The following is a 20,675-nucleotide window of genomic DNA, read 5'->3' as shown; positions in this document are numbered from 1 at the left end:
GGACATTCAAGTCTGGAGACGCGACGCCAAATAAGCACGATGGCCTCACCAGCTGTGGGAAGTGTTAGTTTCAAGTTTTCAAGTTAAAATTTTTAGGTATAGCCCTGTGAGCCATGCGGCTCTTGAGTCGAGTGCAACCGCAACAGACACAATATGAACAGAGAACATCTTAAAGCGACGACGCGCAACAGAAACATCCTGGATAAACCAGCGTCTATCCACGTCGTGCGTGGGGACCCTCAGGGCACTCCGCTTACAATGGGGCGTCGAGACAAATCCCATCAGCGAGAGTTCGTCTCCATGCAGCACGAAACCGGAGAGAACCCAGCACGCAAGCGCGCGACACTCAAATCTGCGCACAGACCGATTCGATCGGCTTGCAGCGCTGCCCGTCTCGCCGCTGCTATCACCTCGCACCACCGCGCCTGTTTGGAGTTGAACGTGCGTCTTTACGTGACCCACCAACCCTCGCCTCCAGAAGCGCCGGATCGCAGGGTGCGCTGGGTCACACCCGCGATGCCCGACTCACCGCGCACGTGGCCAGAGTTCGTTCCCTGGCCACTCTCGAGCGAGTGCGTCGGTCTTCCCTCTGTGCCCTCACGACCGAGCCGTTCCGGGAGGGGACACGGAGGTCACGTTCCCATTAACACGATTCTAGCACCAGGAGGCCTCACTCCAGCCGCCTCTGTGCCCTGGTCGGCAAACGCGCCAAATAATTCCCGTACCCGGCACACCACATCCAACATACCTCTCGCTACGGCTGTGGCTACTGCGTGTCACCTCCCACATACTCCAATATGTATGTATCGATATCTATACACGTATCTATTTAGATCTACCCAGCGACCCAGCAAATATTTAGTGAGACATGAAGCTCTGGGTCTCATGGTTTCCGCTGCTGCCCTCCAGATGAACACGGCCCAGTTTTGTTGTTGTTGTTGTTGTTTTGAGTGGACGGTCGAGAGCCGGGGGGGGGGGGGGGGCAGCGCGGCGCGGTCACGCGACGTGGAAGGGGCGATGGGAAGAGCGACCCCCCCCCCCCCGCACGTGCCTCAAGGGAAGTTGCGCTGAGACAAACATCCTCGCCGTCACTGCCGATGACAACGCAACTCAACACGATCCGTCAACTACACTGCGGCCATATAATGACGTTTCGGCCGATGGCCCTTCTTCGGGGCACAACTGGATAGGTTCAAGAAGAGATTAGCGTGGATTCGTGAGAGTTGGAGACGGGCACTCGTTTACACCACGGGGCCAGGTGAGAATTTCATTTAAAAAATATCTTTTCCGAGTACCACATTAAATAAAATAGGTATATAGTTACATTTTAAGCAGCTACTTAGTAACAGACCGAAACGCTTAACTACCAAAAAGTATTTCTAATCAAACCAACTTATACTTAAAGTAACATTTTATCACGGTTGCTGGCACATCGGGGATTACTGGTTAAGAGTAAAACAAGTTTTTTTTTTGCCAGGCGAATACATAATTAGGGATGCGCGTTCGTGGGTCCAATTATCATGTCCATAGGACGAGAGCGCGTGGCGCTAAGTGGAGCGATTTCCCGAGTTTCTCGCGTTCCCAGGGACGTCCTCAGACGCCCCCCCCACGCCCTTCCTCCTGTAATGCTCTTCAGAAACATCCGATATGTCAATGTTTATATTTTCGCCGTGAATGGGGAAGGCCGCGTGATGAATTCGTTCCGCGGGCCATGCGCCCACGTGCACATGAACACAAAGGAGCGGTCACGAGCTCGTTCACTCATGGAGGGGGGGCAAAAAAAGTATCCGATCGCGATGCGCTCCTGCAAACAATGCACAGACCCAACGTGTACACACACGCGCGCGTAGTCTCAACAAGGGGGCAACGTGCCTGCTAGGGACGGCCACATTTCATACCCACAAGTCCCGGACTCGGCAGTTCTGGGGTGGAGAGCCCACGCGCCGGGTTTACCCATTTAAAGGCAGTCGACCTTGGGAGTAGCAGCACAAGCCCGGCTTCGATGCCCCCCCTTTTTCTTCAAGAGGAAAGTTTGTGCGTGTGTACAGAATCCAGGAACGCCGCCCAACGGTACGTACTTCGCTACCACCCCTCGTGTGCAATCGCGTAAACAGAAACTCAGCACAAGAGTGGGACGACGTGCACTCACGGCCAAGCCACCCACGTCTCCACCCCATGGCGATGTCGTGTGCACGTCACACCACACGCACCGGTCAAGGCGCAGTCGACCCGTGCCTTGAGAAGGCGTGGCCGGTGCTAAATTGGGCAACGTTGGAACGGTCACACTTGGACTCCTTGCGCTGGTTGAAACCATGAAAACGGCCACACTTTCAATTGTGTATGCACTGGTCTGGCCAAGGCTAACGGTTTTTGTTCACGAAAAAACACGTTTTTGGCTGCCACGAGTTCCCATCACCTTTTAACTTTACCTGGTCTCACCCTCGGGCCACACACGTTCTTGGTCGATGGCAGAGCCATACACTTGTGTACAAACTCCAAAGATCAACCCCCCCCTCCCCCCACTGTAGCTTTGTGTGGGGACAAGTGCTGCTAGGGCACTTGTCAACACGGCATGCAAGATGCCACCAGCATCACAGCCACCTGTCGCCTCCCCCAGTGCCAATTTCATACACCCCAGCACGTACTCATTTAAAAAAGGCCCAGTCAACCCAAGGCAAGCCCAGGAATGTGAAAACGCCACCAATGTCCAGAAGACAGGAATCACTCAGCCAAAAACGGTGTCACAGGAACAAATGCAATGTGTGCTCCACCTTGCTCGCCACACACCGAGTCACGGACACACTGGAGAGGAGTTTGGCAGCGGAAAGTTTTATTGAACAGAGCAGGCGGGTGAATAAGTATTCATTTCAAACCGTGTGGCAACGGGTCTCTTTGGTAATAAACCACGATATGGGCCACCCAACGCCAAAAGAGCAATTGGGACTGGCAAAAATCACACCGCAAGTTCGCTCGGTGGGAAAAAGTGAATTTCAAACCGTTTGCTCATCATTGTCGATTTAAGCAGCAGTGTGGATGCACGGGAGGAAATCGTTTTTAACGGAACAAGTCGCGGGAGGTGGGGGCAGGAAGTGGCTTCTGGGTTCACAGGGAACACCCCCCTCCCTCACGCCGCCTTCTCGTACGTCCTCACGCAGACCACGTCGTCCATGGTGCACGTCTGCAACGACACGGGGGAGACGCATTAACACACGGGATACTGAAGGACGCGGCCTGCAAGCATCCCCCCCCCACCTCAACTGCAGGGAGGCATCTCCGGATGTCAAGCCCAGCAGGCTGGATCATGGATCGCAACAAGAGTTGTGGATGTGGGTTTCAAAGGGGGGGGGGGGGGGGGTCCAGTGCGGTAATAGATTATAAAGTCCATCCGTGTGGTGCTTTTTAATGTAATCCCCCCCCCCACCAACCATCCTCCTCATACATGCCTATTATCTTTAAAAACCCATTTAGATGAACATCTTGTATTATTTAGGAGATACTAAAAGCAACTAACCTTTACCATATAGAATTGGCAGGAGAGGGGGGGCGGGGTTAACTTTTTCTGCAACCTATGCACATGCACGCAATTGCAAAGGCTGCACCTTTACCGACACACGGTGCACGGCCAAGTAGCTTCGACGGCGTTGTGTGCAGACGCTGCCCGCCGCACGTAGCGGACGCTGGGCACACGTTGACGACTATTTACAGAGCGCATTAGGTTACCCTTGGCACGAGAAGCTCCGCTAACCGGATTTTCGTTTCAGCGCTACGGCAGGCGGCAGGGCAGCCAGGAGCCCAGGTGGGCCCCAAGTCGCAGTGAAGAGTTTGAAATTCAAAGCCGCAGCCAGGTGGGATTTGGGGTCGGCCAGGTCCGTCCGAGTGGCGGTTTGACGCCAACACCCAGGTTCACTTAGAGAGCCACAATTGAAAATCGGGATGCCAATCCCAATACCGATTCGACAGTCTGGATTGTAGCAATGATGCTTAAAATAGTGCCAATTCCTAGCCAGTTGAATGAATTTGTCTGCAAGAATTGGTCAGTTTGCTGGCAAGCCAAAACAAGAAAACCACGTGACAATGTAGGTTTGGCAGTGATGGGCCTTAAAAGCCACAAACATAGCCAAGTACATGGGGGGTGAAAATCTTTTATGAATTGGCAACTCGAGAATATTTTAAATCCAGTATACCACTCAAATGGATATTTAAGTGTGCCACTTACACCAGTTCTAAGCGGAGAGATCCCAGCAAAACATTCGATAATTTAAGAGCCTGACTGTACTCCCGTGTAGTCCCCAGCCTAGGTCGTGTCCTGGACTGTCTCACACGAGCCTCAAGCTTGCCGAATGAGAGAAAAAGGTTATAATGGCCTCAACGACGTCAGCACCGAAACTCTATAGGGCCGTGACGACACTGCAGTGACGACCACGTTAGGTAACGCACGTCTCAGCCCGTGTACTTGGCAAGCCCAGAGTTCCCATCCCCCTCCCATGGGCAAGGGGGCCTTACCACGACGAGTTTGCCATCCACCACCTCCCGCACGAGGGTCGTCTGCTTGCCGTCCCACTTCTGCAGCTGCACCAGCTTCTTCCCGTCCACCGTCAGCGTGGTCTGTGCACGGCGCGCGAGGGCACATGCCACCACGCGGTTAGCGGTCGATACCAAAAACTACAGTGGTCATAGTAAAAAAGGTGTAAGGTCGCATAAATATAAAACATGGTCGTCAACCCACCACCCGACATAGCCAATTATAGCAAGGCTTGGTCACGTAAACAGTGTCAATTAGTTACGACTGCAGCACATCAGTGTGCTAATATTGGTCACGAAAGCATACGTGTTAAACCTCCAGCAGTGGATTTAACACTCAGCCGCAGCGCCCCCTCCACCCCCCCAATCAGCCACCCACTCCGGTAAACCACCACGCCACATGAAGCAATCGCACACAACGCAAGGTCAACAACAAGCGCCAACACGCCTCAAGAGCCAGCTGGGTCGGTGGCTTACGAAGGCTGCATGGTGGGAGTGTAGTAAAATGGGGTTTAAAGCCATCCATGGCGATTTTAAAAAATGCAACCATGGGAGATGTTACACCAGGTCATCCCAGTTACTCCCCTCCAATTTTTTTTTTAAATAAATAAATTGGGCAAGTGACGGCATTAGAGGGCACTTCTAGGAGTGGTCTCAATAGTCAATAAGGATGTTCTGGATGATTACCAAAAATCAATTCGGGCTTACAAAAATCGGTTGTGCTTCACTCAGGGTTGGCTGCCAAGAGGCCATAGTCAGCCAACAAAGTTCAGAACAAAAATCACCTCCAGGACCAAACATTTGGCAAGAATAGAAGAAACAGGCGTTTGCCCATTTGCAAACTCCAATTTACCGGGTTCAAGCCCAAATGTTGGGCAACTTGTCCACTTAGATTTATATAGCGCCGAAGGCACGCCACTTTACAACTAATGTAAACAGTGTGCATAAGACAATTAAATAGAGTAATGAATAGAGTAAATAGAGTAATAAAGGTGTAGTTCTGGCGATGACAGGTGGGAGTGGTTGAGGAGAGATTGGGATAGGCCTGGTCGTAGCTGGGGGCAGGGATTAGTGCGGTTATTATCCAATAGTCACACACACCATGGTTTTTTTTTACATTAAAGTCGTCTTCGCATTAGATCTTTGAATGTTACAGTCGCCACTATGCGACAGCCAGGGCTCCTGCGTAACCACCAGACCGTGGGGTGGGAGCGCGAGAGATGTTAGAGCCACCACAGCCCCATCCGTGAGAAATCTAGGCAGAGTGGCTTTAGTGTCGGAGTCGCTCAAGGAAGCTGGGAATTTTTTTTTAAAGCTCAAAACGTGTCCAGGCACCGTAGCTGGAACAGCCGCCAAATTCAGCCTCTGGGAGGATGCGGAATGATTACAGGAGTCACTCACGGGGGGGGGGGGTAGCAATTGCCACGTCATCTCCCCCCCACCCACCTTTCTAGAAATGGTTCACAGGTTTTTTTTCCTTAAATTGTGTTGTCGATACTGACATTTAGGAGAAAGTTCTCGCAGAGCAGTGCAACACATTGGCGTGTTAGATAACGGCCCAAAGCAACAGAGAGAGAGCTACCACGGACAACACATCCATCGAAGCGACCTTGGCCCACACCGTCAAAGGGGCAACGCTTTCCCACCCACACTGCGAGCGCCACGTGAAAGGTCACCGCGTGAAAGGTCACCACGTGAAAGGTCACCGCGATGTACAAACCGTCTCAAGAGCTGCAACGAGTGCAACCGCAAACTTGTAGGGGTGGGTCTCTCGTGCGCGTGCGCAGTCATTTGGTGACGGGCCGAGACTCAACGTGCCGCACCGGTATAAAAAAATTAATCACGGGCGGCCAACACCTGAATTCGAACACAAGTTCTTGGAGGTGCCAGGTGACCAGAGCCACCCAGCACCACCACGCAATCCTCCCGGCTTCCCCACTACCCTCCCCTGCTCCTCCTCACCTTGCACTTCCTGTCGTCCGCGGTGACCTCGTCGAACTCCTCTCCCAGCTTGCCCGTGATCTTGGTGTTCTTGAAGGTGCTGTGCGACTCCACAGTCACCTTGTCCCCGTCGATGCTGATGACGGCCGTGGGCTTGGTCACGCCGCCGATCTTCCTGGTGGCGAAGCTCACGTCTGGAGAGGGGGTGGGTGGGGAGGGGGGAGCAATGGTTAGCAAACACATAAAGAGTTAAAGGTGCAGCCCCGCAATTACGCTCGCACCACTGCTGGGAGACTGGCCACTACGTGGAAGATCTGAAGTTCGCTTGATGGAGGGCAGCTTTGGCAAGTCGTAGTATCGTTCGCAGACAGGAAAGTTCTGGAATCCCTTCGCAAGCTTTACGGCAGTCTCTGGATTATAAAGACGCTCCGGAAAAAGCAAACCCCAGACCGAATTCTCGTTGCCCCAAAGGTATGCATACATACCAAACCAAATACTTTATCCGGGTCGATGACCCGGATGTAGTAGGTTTAGCACCCGGCACACCACATCCAGTAGATTCCCTACCATGGGCCATCTCCGCCAGCCTTACCCACGATGCTGGCGAATAGTTCGTGATAAATTAAAGTACTGCTCTATATATAAAAAAAAGTTGACAGTTTGACAATCTAGAACTTTTTTTAAAAAAAAAGTGCTATCGTGATCTGGGAGGGGGGGGGGTCACGAGAGTGGATGCCTCCCAATCGTCGTGGCTGCCAAGGTCACACGCGCCACCTACAACAATCAGGTCATCTGCGAACCAGGGGAAATAAAACTTTGCGGGAAACCCAAGCCAAGCGTGGCCGGTTGCAGTTTCCACCAGTTTACACACGAGGAATTCTGTTCTCGGAAAGAAAAAAAATCTCATTGGGCCGTGACTTCGACTTTCACTAATGACGAAAGTCAAAACGTGGCAGTTGCGCTCAAGGGTGTCGACCTTGGGTGCTAAAATAAGCGTCATGACAACAGCGTGGCGGGTGCGCTCGAGTGGACCCTTCCCAGGGCTCTCGAACGGTCACAATGAAATAAATAAATGAGTCCTCATGTGATGGACGACTCGTGAAGCCGTCTCGGTACAACGGGAGGGGGGGGGGGTGCCTGGGAAGCGCACGCACAGCAGAGGCAACGGGCCAAGGCAGAACGAGGAGATTACAGAAGATATATTGATAGGGTGGGGGGGGGGGGGGAAGAATGCGGATCGCTTGAACAGAGTGAAAGGACGAAAGGAATCCACAACGCGCGGACCGACAGGCGTGGACGGACCCACGGCCAGCGCGTTCTTCAGGTGCAAGGCCCGCGGGCCAATTGCGGCCCCTGGTGGCCCCGAGTGCGGCGCGCGACAGACGCACAACAAACGTGAAGACCCCCAGAGTGCCGTCAAACCCCAACGGTGTCAAGGCGTGCGGCGGCCTCGCACAGGACGTCTCATCGGTGAACGTGCTCTCCACCCCCCCGACCACCACCACCACCCTGATCATGTGTGAAGAACACCGATCTCGATATTGCGGACAGACGAGACACGGCAGCTGTGAACGCATAAAATAATACCTGGGGAAGAGACAGACACCGAAGGCACACGGAGATCGGGGGGGCTGGATCTACACGGAGACGGGCAGCCCCCAAGGGGAGACACCGCAACGCAGAATCCGAGACACGCAGCGACAGCCGCATGGCTGAAGCCAGACGGGGAGAGCGGGGGGGGCTCACGCGTGGATGCCGCCGCAGCCGCCCACGTGTTGCGCTTCGAGCGCGTGGTGCCGTGGCCGCGCCTTACCGAGCTTCTTCATGTACTCGTCGAAGTTCTTGCTGTCCTTGAGATCCCACGTGCCGACCAGTGCAGCGTCCGCCATTCTGACTTGAGCGAGTCGATCGGTGCGTGAGCGGGAGGAATGAATCGGCGACAGCAGAGAGCACTGAAGAGACGCTGGCCTAAGCGTGGCGCGCACGCGGGTTTATATAGGGCGGAGCGGTCCCCCCTCCCCCACCTCTCCCTCCCTCCCCCACCTCTCCCTCCCTCCACCCCCACCTCTCCCTCCCTCCCCCACCTCTCCCTCCACCCCCACCTCTCCCCCACCTCTCCCCCCCCAATCCCGCTCCCACCCACGGGTCGCGCCCCCCCCCCTATCCCTCACCATCTCCCATGCCACGTGCTCCGATCCCTTGGCACGGGACGAGTTGACTGCTCACAGCCAGCGCCAGACACTCCCGCGCATTTAAGGAATTCTAAATGGCTTGGGCGGCTTGGAGCCAAGATATCGATTTGATGAATCAACAATTTTGTCGTCGCATGGTTTGTGGATTCAGTCTGATGGGTGCACCACTGTCCGCATCGTTTGCTCAGTCTCGATGTGTCCGCGTCTCATTGGCGCTGTCTGTCTCGTTCCTTGTCGTTCGTCTCGTTCCTTACAATTTGCCTGAGGGTCAAACCAAAAAAGAATTCGCGTGAAAGGTAATTCACCGATCGTGCGCGCGCATGAATCGACGCACGATCCATCAATGCGTAAGGATCGATGTTTAATCAATCATCGACGCGCCACCGCTCCCCGCACCTTCCTCATCGGGGCACCACCACCATCTGCAGCTGCCATTGATGACGACGGTGATCAGTGCCACGTGTAGCCACGCAGGCGGAGTGGATTGGGAGTGAAGGGAACGCGGACACAAAATGTCTTCGTCAGCATCGCCCACCAGTGCCGGATGAAGCGAGTGCGGGGCCTGTAGCAATTGTTCTAAAAAAACACGTAAATATTAAATATTAAAACACAAATGTTGAACTTGCACAGTAAAGTAATAGCATGTTTTCATTTGCTATATAGCCAGATAATACAACAATTCGCTAACCTTAAACACCCAGTCGTTCATAAAAGTTGAAGGCGGTATAGTACTATAGTAATAGAGCAAGTGCAGAATCACTGAACCGGTATTGATAGCTTGAAAACATTTAGCTTTGGACGCCCTTGAAAGTGCTGGGCCCGTAGCTACACATGTAGCTACATAAGCAGCTACTTATGTAGCTGCATATGTAGCTACTTGTGCTACGCGGATGATCCGGCACTGTCACCATCACCGCAGCGTCTGCGCCTCCTCGGCTCACGCCGAGATTTGGTGGCTCGACCCTTCAACCCCCCCCCCCCCGCCGTCAATCGGTGAATGAGTCGAACTTTAGTTTGACGTTCCGATTTCGCCCTCGATGGCATTACAGCAACGTGGACTGGACGTGGCAGTGCAGCAACGTGGACTGGACGTGGCAGTGCAGCAAGTGGGTTGTGAACCCGTCTCTGGGCGCGTTTGTGGGGTTTTCTTCTTCACGCCACTCCTCGCGGGAGGACCTCCCGCTAGAGGGAGCTCTAGAGTAGCTCCACGAGATCGTATTTGGCCTACTCTTCCACGCTGGTCAAATGTCTTGGAAGGTGGTGAGGTGGTGGGGGGGGGGGGGTCCCACACTTGACCTCACCACTCGCGATCTGCTGATTGAATACATTGTGGTGGTGGTGATGATGGTGGTGGTGGTGATGGTGGTGATGGTGGTGGTGGTGATGGTGGTGATCGTAGTTGTGGTGGTGATCGTAGTGGTGGTGGTGATGCTGATGGTGGTGATGGTGGTGGTGGTGATGGTGATGGTGGTGATGGTGGTGATGGTGGTGGTGGTGATGGTGGTGGTGGTGATGATGGTAGTGGTGATGGTGGTGATGGTGGTGGTGATGGTGGTGATGATGGTGGTGATGATGGTGGTGATGGTGGTGATGATGGTGGTGGTGGTGATGGTGGTGGTGGTGATGGTGGTGATGATGGTGGTGGTGGTGATGGTGGTGGTGGTGATGGTGGTGGTGGTGAGGCCCATTTAACTCTGCCGAGGTTTTAATAAACCTTCCCATCGTTTCAGCTGCCGCGCCGACCCGAAATCGAAGCGTCGACTTCTGCAGTGCACTGCTCACCCTCGCACAGCAGCAGCAGCAGCATTCCGTGCATGCATGTGGCACTCATCTCAGAGGGGGTGGGGACATAATCACGTTCACATGGGCACGGTGTATTTCACTCTGACGGGTTGCACCACCACCACCACCACAGAGATCTCTCTCCAAGCGCACTTGGCCTCACCCGTCACGAGTGGGGCGGTGGAGGCGCGCGCTGCAGTGCCACAGTCGCGGGCGGCAGACGATGGCCCAGCAGAAGCTTTGCGTTGTACTGCACTTCTGTGCTGTCACCTCCTGTGTGCCCGGCCGCCTTCAATCAACAACCCGCACGGAGCAGCGTCGTGAAGCATGGCCGGAAAATCGTGGCGTGGGGGAGTTGTGGGGAGCGGTGGTGGAGCGGTTAGCGCGCTGCACTACGAACTTGGCGACCCGGGTTCGATTCCTCACTCACGGCAAACACCAGTGACGATAATCTGAACCGGTCCTGGGCCTCCCCTAGGTCGACTCAGCCTCAAATGAGTACCTGGTGCGGTGTGTAAACATCGCCGCTAGGGAGACAAAGGCGGTCGGGCGTGGTCCTGGCCACCCACCCCCTCGTGTACCGTTCCGGCCTTCATAGGTGCTCGCTAACAACACTTTCCCCTACAGTCTATTAAGGCTATACGGGGGATTTTTGTCTTTGTGTCTTTGTGTGTGTGTTCGCGTTTGCGTGTGCGGCCGCCGAGTTCGATTCCCACTCACGGCCAACAGCGCGAAGGATAATCTTAACGGCTTCTGCCCACCCACCCCCACCACCTCTAGGTCGACACAGCCTCACATGAGTACTTGGTGCGGTGTGTAAACATCGCCACTGGGGAGACAAAGGCGGCCGGGAGTGGTGCCGGCCACCCCCCTCGTGTGTCGTGCCGGCCTCCATGGGTGCTCGCCAACAGCACTTGCCCCACAAATCTGTTCCGAGGCTATACGGGGGATATTTGTCTTTGTCGTGCACGTGGTATTCACGTTGGCACGCGTGATTGTAATCACAGGCGTTCTCTCACACGGTTACAATAAAAGACCCGAGTGCGTGTCTCATTGATCATTAAACACGTGGAGATTAAAGCGCCCTCTGACTCTCGCGATGCGCGCGAGAATGTGTTACTATCTTCTTGGTTCTTTCGGTAAAGTCACGTAGAAGGGAAATAATAAAATAATAAAAAGAAAACATAATAAAATAATTCTTACGACGTTTCGGCCACAACGCAAGCAGCCGTCCTCAGGTGGAGAACAGGTCTGTCGAGAAGACCTGCTCTCCACCTGAGGACGGCTGCTTGCGTTGTGGCCGAAACGTCGTGAGAATTATTTTATATGTTTTATTTTTTTATTTTATTATTTCCATTCTACGTGACTTTACCGAAAGAACCAAGAAGATGAATCACTGCAGTCACGAAAGCTTTAATTCCAAATTGAATGTGTTACTACTCCCGTAAATAATACAAATCATACGATGATGACATTCGCGAGTGAACAACCTCGAAACTAAACACACACAAAACGGACAGACTTCACAACGAGGCAGAACTTTCTGTCCGTCGTGGTATTGTGGTTTAGGATAAGAGAGTGAGTCAACATTTCGAGCCAGTCTCGTCTCAGTCTGCGGGTCTCGTTGAATTAATCGACGAAAGCACTCGGATTAAGCTCGTGCGGGGCCTGTAGCATATGTTATAAAGGGGCCCTAAAACACACTTAAATATAAAAAAAACTAATTTTTAACTTTCATAGTAAAGTAATTGTATATTTTGATTTGCTATACAGCCAGATAATACGACAGATCGCTGAATTTTAACACCCAGTCGTTCATAAAAGTTTAAGGCGGTATAGTACTATGGTAATAAAGCAAGTGCAGAATCACTGAACCGGAATTGATAGCTTGGAAGCATTTAGCGCGGGGCCCTTGAAAGTACGGGGCAAAAAGCATATATTCTTGCTACTGGGATAATCCGGCCCTGATATTTATTTATAGGCCGAGTTTGGGGAGGGGGTGGGGGCACGGGGGGAGGCAATGCCCCGCCCCCCATCCAAACTGGTCACCTTTATTAATTTATTTTTAGTAGTATACAATTAAGATGAAAAATACATTAGGGGCCGTCCATAAATGACGTCACGCACCTAGGGAGGGGGGGTTGAGAAATGTGACGTCACATCAAAATGCGCAACTTTAAATAACTATAGACAACACGTTCTACTTAATTAAATAGACTTTTTAATACATGGTTTCTCCTACAACATCAGAGTGCAGCGCCACATTTAATGCGCACTACAATGACAATAGTTGAAAGCGATTTGAAGCATGTTTTTTTATTTTTTTTGGTGGGGGGGGGGGGGCAGAGATTTGTGACGTCATATTTGAGGGGGGGGGGTCTGACTTTTTGTGACGTCGTGTGACGAAGGAGGGGGGTCAAAAAACGTCAAAAATCGCGTGACGTCATTTATGGACGGCCCCATAATTTTTTTTTTATTTTACCAGGTCAAGGCCCTACTGACCGAAATAGCTCTTATTTTAGAAGCGACCTGGCGATCACAAATGATAGCTCAACGAAGTGGCTTCCCACCATCGTGTAGCAGTAGCGTGGCGTTTATTCTTAATGTGGAGTTGGGAAAACCCGGAGGGACCGGGAGAAAAACCCGCGTAGCAGTGACCACCACGGGGCCGAGGTGGCCGCCAGGTGGCGCTGTCGCCCGTCTCACGGACCCCGGCACGCCGCGAGGGGCACTCGGCCTCGAAGGGAACGCTTCGACTCCTCGCGCTCCGGGCCCCGTTGCTGATGGTGGTCACGCCGGAAACTGAAGTCACGTTTTATAATTTCACTTTTTTTTAATGTATTAATTCGTTTTATGTAGGAACGCTGTTTGACTACTTAAGTGATTGTATGGAACCCGATAGCTACTGTTAGGTAGCTATTCATATGACCATTTAGAAACTGGTCATCATATATAAAAATAATAATGTGTGATTTTCATCGGGCGCCATGGTATTAAGTTCAATCTTCAACCCTCTCTCTGGTATTTCTGTTTAAGGGCTAGGAAGTGGGGCCATTGGCCGAGACGTCGCCTATAAATGTCTTCTCTTGTCAGGCCACAGTGTTATTGACGATGGGTTGAGTGTTGTCGTTGGCTGTGCTTGTGCAGCATTGGCAACGCAGCAGCAGCAGCACCACCGCCATCATAACGCCGCGTGATGCACCTCCAAGTGGTCCCAGCGTTGTGTGTTGCTGCACGGGGAACTTCCATCGAGTGAAACGTCGTCCTACGTCGATGTTGAATTCAGCCGTGAACATTCTGAGGAGGAGTAGGAGGAGGTTCATCGGTGAGAATGTCATCGGCACATTGGCCACGCGTGATAATCGTGTTGGGTGGTGGAGGGTTCTTGACAACGATGTTGGCATAAAAAAATTCCCACCACGTGGCCTCACCACAAAAACGAGCACAGATCAAACGAATACCAGTGTGGGGAGGGGGATATCAGCGGCGGCTGTCCTGCGGATGGACAGTTCCTCGCCAAAGGAATGTGGAATTTCCACCGCTTGTTCAAGATGCATCAAAGCACATGAGCGTCGCTGGACGTTCGTTCGAGCATGAACACACACACAGGCAATATCTTACTGCGAAGTTCATCACGTTAACTGTACTGTATTGCCAGGGCTCACGTGTACAGGGTATGTACACACAGGGGTATGTACACGTGCACAACCATTTGCCAATTGACTGGTGGATGAGGGCCCATCCACGCCTTGCGGATTATTTGACCAAACCTCACCACGCTCATCAATGCGGGTTTGTGCAGTCGGGGAGCGTAGACGTCGACGCGTAGTGCAGTACAACAATGTATTTGTTGCACGGCCCCCTGCTGACAACCAAGAGCTGCCACTCTTCTCTCAGGAGCCTTGGTTGGCAGGTGTTCATTTCCCCCTGCGGTCCTCATCCATTTGGGGGTACAATTCCACGTTCCTATGACAGAGACCAGGACATCAACAGCACAAGCTCTTGCTGGCTTGCTATGAAGTGCAGCAGCCTCGCCACGTCATAGGATGACCACGACGACGATGTCATTGAGGCTACTGACCAGGAAATGAATTCAGGTGCTGGCCACCGTGAGCCCCTGCCGCTCTCTGTCCGCCCAACCGTGATGGTGGTGGTGATGATGGTGATGATGATGGTGATGATGATGGTGATGATGGTGATGATGGTGGTGGTGGTGGTGATGATGGTGATGATGATGGTGATGATGATGGTGGTGGTGATGATGGTGGTGGTGATGATGGTGATGATGATGGTGATGATGATGGTGATGATGATGGTGATGATGGTGATGATGGTGATGATGATGGTGATGAGGTGCACACGATACCCCCCCAGCCTCCCCTCAGCCCCCTACCCCGAGGGGCCTCGCTGCTTTTTGGCAAAAATCTAAAAGCAAAGTGTGGGTCGATAACCGTCTGGGTGACCGCGCAGCGCGGGCGACTCCGCCGTCTCGGAGGCGGGAGGCCGTTTATTCGTGTATTTGTGTATTCGGGTATTCGTGTGTTTATGTATTTGTGTATTTGTGTGTCTGTGTGTTTATGTATTTATGTATTTGTGTATTTGTGCATTCGTGTGTTCGTGTGTTTGTGTGTTTATGTATTTATGTATTTGTATATTGATGTATTTGTATATTGATGTATTTGTGTATTCGTGTATTTACCCCTCGGACTGAATATCGCGGCCGAACGATCTCGGAGAGGGGCTCTTCGGTGACGGTGGCGCGGGAATGCGCTCGGATTCCGTTTCTGGGCCAAGACGAAAAAGACGAAGAAGACGAAGAAGACGAAGCAGCGGTTTCTCTTCCGCTCCGTCTCCAGCTCGTGTCGCTGACACCGCGCCGACACAGAAAGTTCACCACGAAGCTTTGCGCGAGATAAAGGTCACCCGTGTAGCCTGCGCAGGCCGTGTGGACAAGTTCATGTTAGCGAGTGCCTGTGAAGGCTGAAACGGCGCACGATGTGGTAGCGTGGCCAGCATCACACCCGGCCGCCTTTGTCTCCCCAGTGCTGACGTTTACACACCGCACCGAGTACTCATTTACGGCTGAGTCCACCAAGGGAGAACCCAGGAACGGATTAGGATATCGCTCGCCACCGATGTTCTCCGTAGCCGGGAATCGAACCCAGGTCGTCGGGTTCAGAGAGCAGTGCGCTAACCACCGTGCCACGGCTCCCTCCGTGTTGATTGATTGGTGTTGATTTGACGATGTATATATTACCATGCCCTTTCTGCGCGTTCTCCGGTTTCCCGCCACATGGAACCCACGGGCATTAATGGGATTGGCCAAAGCATCCCAATGTATAGCAGGATCCTCTAGAATAGCGGTGTTGAGATTCAATGAGAACGCCCTTTGTTTCACCTGGAAAGCCTCGCCGAGCCTCAAGACTCTTCGTCAAGAGGGCTGCTGCTACGCGGGGATGTTTGGCCCATTCTATAAGTAAGCAATTGTAAATAACCCACTACCACGCACACATAGTAGGGGATACACTACGAAAAGTCCCGCACAGATTGAACGCGTTCGGGAGGACGTCAACCGACGATTACCATCGCAGGATCGTGACAGGTGGCGGCGGTTTTGGGGACTCATTCATGCAGCAGTGGATTGACCGTGGCTGCTGCTCCTGATGATCAGAGCTCCGTGTGTGGTGTGTGTACTGTGGTATGTGTGGTGTGTGTGGTGTGTGTACTGTGGTGTGTGTGGTCTGTGTGGTGTGTGTGGTGTGGTGTGTGTGGTGTGTGGTGTGTGTGGTCTGTGTGGTGTGTGTGGTGTGGTGTGTGTAGTGTGTGTACTGTGGTATGTGTGGTGTGTGTGGTGTGTGTACTGTGGTGTGTGTGGTCTGTGTGGTGTGTGTGGTGTGTGTGGTGTGTGTGGTCTGTGTGGGGTGTGTGGTGTGGTGTGTGTGGTGTGTTGTGTGTGTGGTCTGTGTGGTGTGTGTGGTGTGGCGTGTGTGGTGTGTTGTGTGTGTGGTCTGGGTGGTGTGTGTGGTGTGGTGTGTGTGGTGTGTGTACTGTGGTATGTGTGGTGTGTGTGGTGTGTGATACGTTAATATTTGTATCATCATCACCATCACTGCATCGTCACTGCTACACCTATCGTTATCACATCGTCATGCAACGATCATCACCATTGCTACAGTCACCACCTACACCAGCTTCAGTTGTATAGACACGCAAAGACAAAGACCCCCCAGGTAGCCTTCACAGACTGTTGGGGCAAGTGCTGTAGCCAGCACCTATGAAGGCCGGCACGGGACGCGAGGGGGTGGGTGACCAACACCACGCCCGGTGGCCTTTGTCTTCCCAGTGCTGATGTTTACACACCGCACCAGGTTGTCATTTGAGGTTGAGTCAACCTAGCGGAGGCCCGAACCGGTTAAAAAAAATTAGCCATTGTTATTGGTCTTTAACGTGAATCAAACTCGAGTCGCCGGGTTAATAGCGCAAGTGCGCTAACCACTACGCCACCACTCTCCATAACTATTAATGCACACATGGGTGACATAAATACGTATACAACGCGACATACACACACGGCACATAACACGTACACACACACACGTACACACACGTACACACACACGTACACACAAGTATATACACACGTGCACATACACGTACACACACGTGCACCCACGTACACACACACGTACACACACGTGCACCCACGTACACACACATATACACACACGTATATACACACGTACACACACGTGCACATACACGTACACATAACACGTGCACGTGTGTGTGCATCACGGGCCGCATTCGGCGCGAATGCGCGGCGATCCCCCCCCCACTCACCCTGCAGACCCCCCACTCACCCCGCAGCCCCCCCCCACTCACCCTGCAGCCCCCCCCCCACTCACCCTGCAGCCCCCCCACTCGCCCTGCAGCCCCCCCCACTCACCCTGCAGCCCCCCCACTCACCCCGCAGCCCCCCCACTCACCCTGCAGCCCCCCCCCCCACTCACCCTGCAGCCCCCCCCCACTCACCCTGCAGCCCCGCCCCACCCACCCCGCAGCCCCCCCACTCACCCTGCAGCCCCCCCCCACTCACCCTGCAGCCCCCCCACTCACCCTGCAGCCCCCCACTCACCCCGCAGCCCCCCCACTCACCCTGCAGCCCCCCCCACTCACCCTGCAGCCCCCCCCACTCACCCCGCAGCCCCCCCCACTCACCCTGCAGCCCCCCCCACTCACCGTGCAGCCCCCCCACTCACCCCGCAGCCCCCCCCCCACTCACCCTGCAGCCCCACCCTCACTCACCGTGCAGCCCCCCCACTCACCCCGCAGCCCCCCCCCCACTCACCCTGCAGCCCCCCCCCCCACTCACCCTGCAGCCCCCCACTCACCCTGCAGCCCCCCCTCACCCCGCCCCCCACAACGCGAGCCCAGACTGACTCCTCCCACCCTCTCTTCCCGTCTACCGCCCCGCTCCTTGATCCTCCCCTCCTCGCCCCCTCGATCCTGTACCCCCCCCCCCCCCACCACCTACCCACTTCTCTCCTCCTCTTCACCCTCGTCTCTCTCCTCCCATCTCTTCTCTCATCTCGCCTTACTTCCCTGTCCCCTCCCCACCCTCTCTCCTGCCCATCTCTCCCTCCCCTCTGCTCCCTCGGTCTCCTCCCTTCCCCATCCCCTCGTCTCTCCTCACCCCTCCCCCCCCTCGTCGCTCTCCCCCTTTCGACTCCTCCGGGACGCGCACTCTCAGCGAGAAAAAAAGAGAAACACACGCGGCTCGGCTCAGTGACGGCACTCGCAGCGAGCGAGAGAGAGAGAGCCAGGCGAGAGCGAGAGAGACGGAACGAGAGACGGGGAATTCTGTCCGTTCAGTAGTGGAAACAAAAGCCACAGAAATTGAATTAAATTCGCAACCGAATGCATCGATTCGTTAATTCTCGAACCCAACAGAACCAGCACGCCTCGCTCCCCACTCGCTTCGCGGACGCGGTTACGCAATTACGCAGTGCGGGGCACGCATAATCAGAGTGCACGTGTATACTACAGTACGACCTGGTGCACTCTATACGTACACTCTAGTCTACATACATACACTCTAGTACCATACACTCTAGAGTATAGGCTAGAGATTTTGGTGCAATCACATCGCGTGCGAAAGGGCACGTGTGGTCACACACACACACAGACATCAACGCACGCGAAGAGAGGGGGGCAGGGGAGGGACTGCGAGCTTGGACAGAGGCTGCGAGCTGGGAGATCGAGCTAGGAGTGAGAGAGAGACTGCGAGCTGGGAGACCGAGCTAGGAGTGAGAGAGAGAAAGACTGTGAGCTGGGCTTAGAGCCTGCGACCTGCACAGGAGCTGCCAGCTGCGAGCGAGGAAGCCATCGGAATGCGTCGCTGTACGGGACGTTGCTCCTTGGTCTTCATCTGCGCCCTGCAAGTGGTGAGTGACTTGAGATCCATTCTCATCCTCCTCCTCGTCTTCCCCTTTCTTCCTCTTCTGCTGCTTGGTCCCGCACCCAGGAGCCACCCACGCACGATTCTGATACCGCTGCTGCCGCCGCCGCTGCCGCCGCTGCCGCCGCTGCTGCTGCTGGAGCACCAACGGTGGCTCGAGCAGCAGCGGCAGCCAGACTCACCGCGGCATTCGAAGAGAACAATGCAAAGCGCCAACACGACTACCATCACGCTCGTACTCGCGATTAACACCGCCCCGCAGCCGGAGCGAATGCCACCAGCTCTGCGGTGGCGTGTTCGCGTTGTATCGCGCTGTGTTCGGCACCATGTCCGACGTTTCGGTTCACGTGCTTGGGTGGAAGCTGCTTCGGTGAATTCAGTTTTTGAATGCGCCCGTCCCCCCCTCCCCGCAAGTTTCCGAAGAACCTTTCACCAGGTGCTGCGAAACGTCGAACAACACGCGGCACATTCAGACAATAGTCAGATATCAAGGAGTGATATTATTATAATAAGATGACGTTTTTGGCAATGGCCCTTCTTCCGAGTAAAATAAATAACAAGTCTGTGTATGCCTCGTGTCGCCGTGATGCATGTTATGTACCATTGTAGTATATTGCCTCGACGCGATCTAAATCAACATCGCATTGCGCCGAGTTGCACTCGGGGAGAGATGACGCCGCATTCCGTGGGGGACCCGTGAAACGTTGGACCATTTAACGAAAGAGAAGAGAGAGGGACCTTCAGCCAGCAGTGGATTGACCGTGGCTGATGATGATGATGGTGATCGTTTAGCCATTTAAACGGTGCAAACTGTAGCGCGCACGCCTCTGCGTGCCACAGATGTCCATCACGCACGCGCACGCACGCACGCGCGCGCACAGAGGAGTCGCGCGATTTGTTGAGCGGGCAAGGCTCTGCGGAGGGATGGACGGTCGGGAAACTCCTGCGCCAACGGACTTCGCGAAAGGCCCCGCGACGCAGCTGTGTTTGTTAACGTTTGCGTGCCCTGTTCTGTGCGCAAAGGTAACATTCTAAAGCACTGGCGGCGGTTATTTACTCTCTCTCACACACAAACACAAAGACTAAGCTCCCCCGTGTAGCCTTTGAACAGACTGTTTTGGAAAGTGCCGTTGGCGAGTAGCACCTATGAAGGACGATACGGCGCACGAGCGGGTGGGTGGCCAACACCACGCCCGCCCGCATTTGTCTCCCCAGTGCTGGCGTTGACACACCGCACCAGGTACTCATTTGAGGCGGAATCGACCGAAAGAAGGTCTAGGATAGGTGCAGTTATCTCCTCCCTCTAATTTGTTATTTTTATTATTAATAATGGGATTGGCCAGACATCCCAATCAAATGCAGAACTCTTCGTAAAACGGGTATTGAGACTCAGTGAGGGCGCTAATGTGATTGCGATTACACGGGTGCACTCATCACATGATGGCACTCCGAGCTCACTGTCTTACACATGGCACGTGGCACGCTTTGAATTTTACATCCAATTATTTTGCGGGACGTTGACGGTGGCTGTTGTTTCTGACACATCGGCCACCGCCATAGGAATGTGGAATTTCCACGAGTAGCTCAGGTGTGTCAACATAATATGAGCGCCAGCCTAGGGGACACTTTGACTAGTCTACTCTTGATGTGTGCGGTTGTTTTGTTTCTCCCCAAAAAAGAGACGTGGCCATCGAATAAGAATCCACATTTTAAGCGCCCGTATCCGTCCGTTTGTGTGTGGGGCTGTCAATCGCAGCTCGTATGAGAGAATGTTTTGTCTC

The 20,675-nt window shown here is 53.8% G+C and overlaps 2 protein-coding genes and 1 long non-coding RNA gene across 3 annotated transcripts in view; 1 reads left to right on the top strand and 2 right to left on the bottom strand.

Moving 5' to 3' along the window:
• Nucleotides 1–2,813: 2,813 nt before the first annotated feature.
• LOC133353288 (fatty acid-binding protein, heart-like) lies at nucleotides 2,814–8,448 on the bottom strand. The gene is made up of 4 exons (XM_061569401.1): nucleotides 8,276–8,448; nucleotides 6,484–6,656; nucleotides 4,504–4,605; nucleotides 2,814–3,178 (listed from the first exon to the last, which is right to left on the bottom strand). Exons 1-4 carry the CDS (start codon nucleotides 8,349–8,351, stop codon nucleotides 3,125–3,127), a joined length of 405 nt encoding a protein of 134 aa, XP_061425385.1. The 5' UTR covers nucleotides 8,352–8,448; the 3' UTR covers nucleotides 2,814–3,124.
• Nucleotides 8,449–12,833: 4,385 nt separating this feature from the next.
• On the bottom strand, nucleotides 12,834–19,666 carry LOC133353262 (uncharacterized). Its single transcript, XR_009756350.1, has 3 exons — nucleotides 19,496–19,666; nucleotides 14,212–14,402; nucleotides 12,834–13,733 (listed from the first exon to the last, which is right to left on the bottom strand). It is a non-coding gene; the product is annotated as an uncharacterized LOC133353262 (long non-coding RNA).
• The window catches only part of LOC133353260 (sodium/potassium-transporting ATPase subunit beta-1-interacting protein 3-like), a 78,446-nt gene continuing 75,951 nt past the window's right edge, over nucleotides 18,181–20,675 (top strand). Inside the window, exon 1 of the mRNA XM_061569360.1 lies at nucleotides 18,181–18,880. Within this exon, the coding sequence (XP_061425344.1) occupies nucleotides 18,827–18,880 (54 nt within the window). The 5' untranslated portion in view covers nucleotides 18,181–18,826. The remainder of the gene's footprint in view (nucleotides 18,881–20,675) is intronic.

Source organism: Lethenteron reissneri, chromosome 43 (genome assembly GCF_015708825.2).
Source record: "Lethenteron reissneri isolate LAM-NWPU_2019-01 chromosome 43, ASM1570882v1, whole genome shotgun sequence".
NCBI lineage: Eukaryota > Metazoa > Chordata > Hyperoartia > Petromyzontiformes > Petromyzontidae > Lethenteron > Lethenteron reissneri.
This window is presented reverse-complemented; position numbering and strand designations above follow the sequence as displayed.

Bases quoted from the DNA above. Each gene is read 5' to 3' on its own strand.
- LOC133353288 (XM_061569401.1), bottom strand. From the start codon at position 8,351: ATGGCGGACGCTGCACTGGTCGGCACGTGGGATCTCAAGGACAGCAAG. The intron at 4,606-6,483 runs GTGAGGAGGAGC...CGCCGTGCACAG, and splicing joins CGGACGACAGGAAGTGCAAG to ACCACGCTGACGGTGGACGG. The intron at 3,179-4,503 runs GTAAGGCCCCCT...GTGTCGTTGCAG, and splicing joins TGGATGGCAAACTCGTCGTG to ACGTGCACCATGGACGACGT.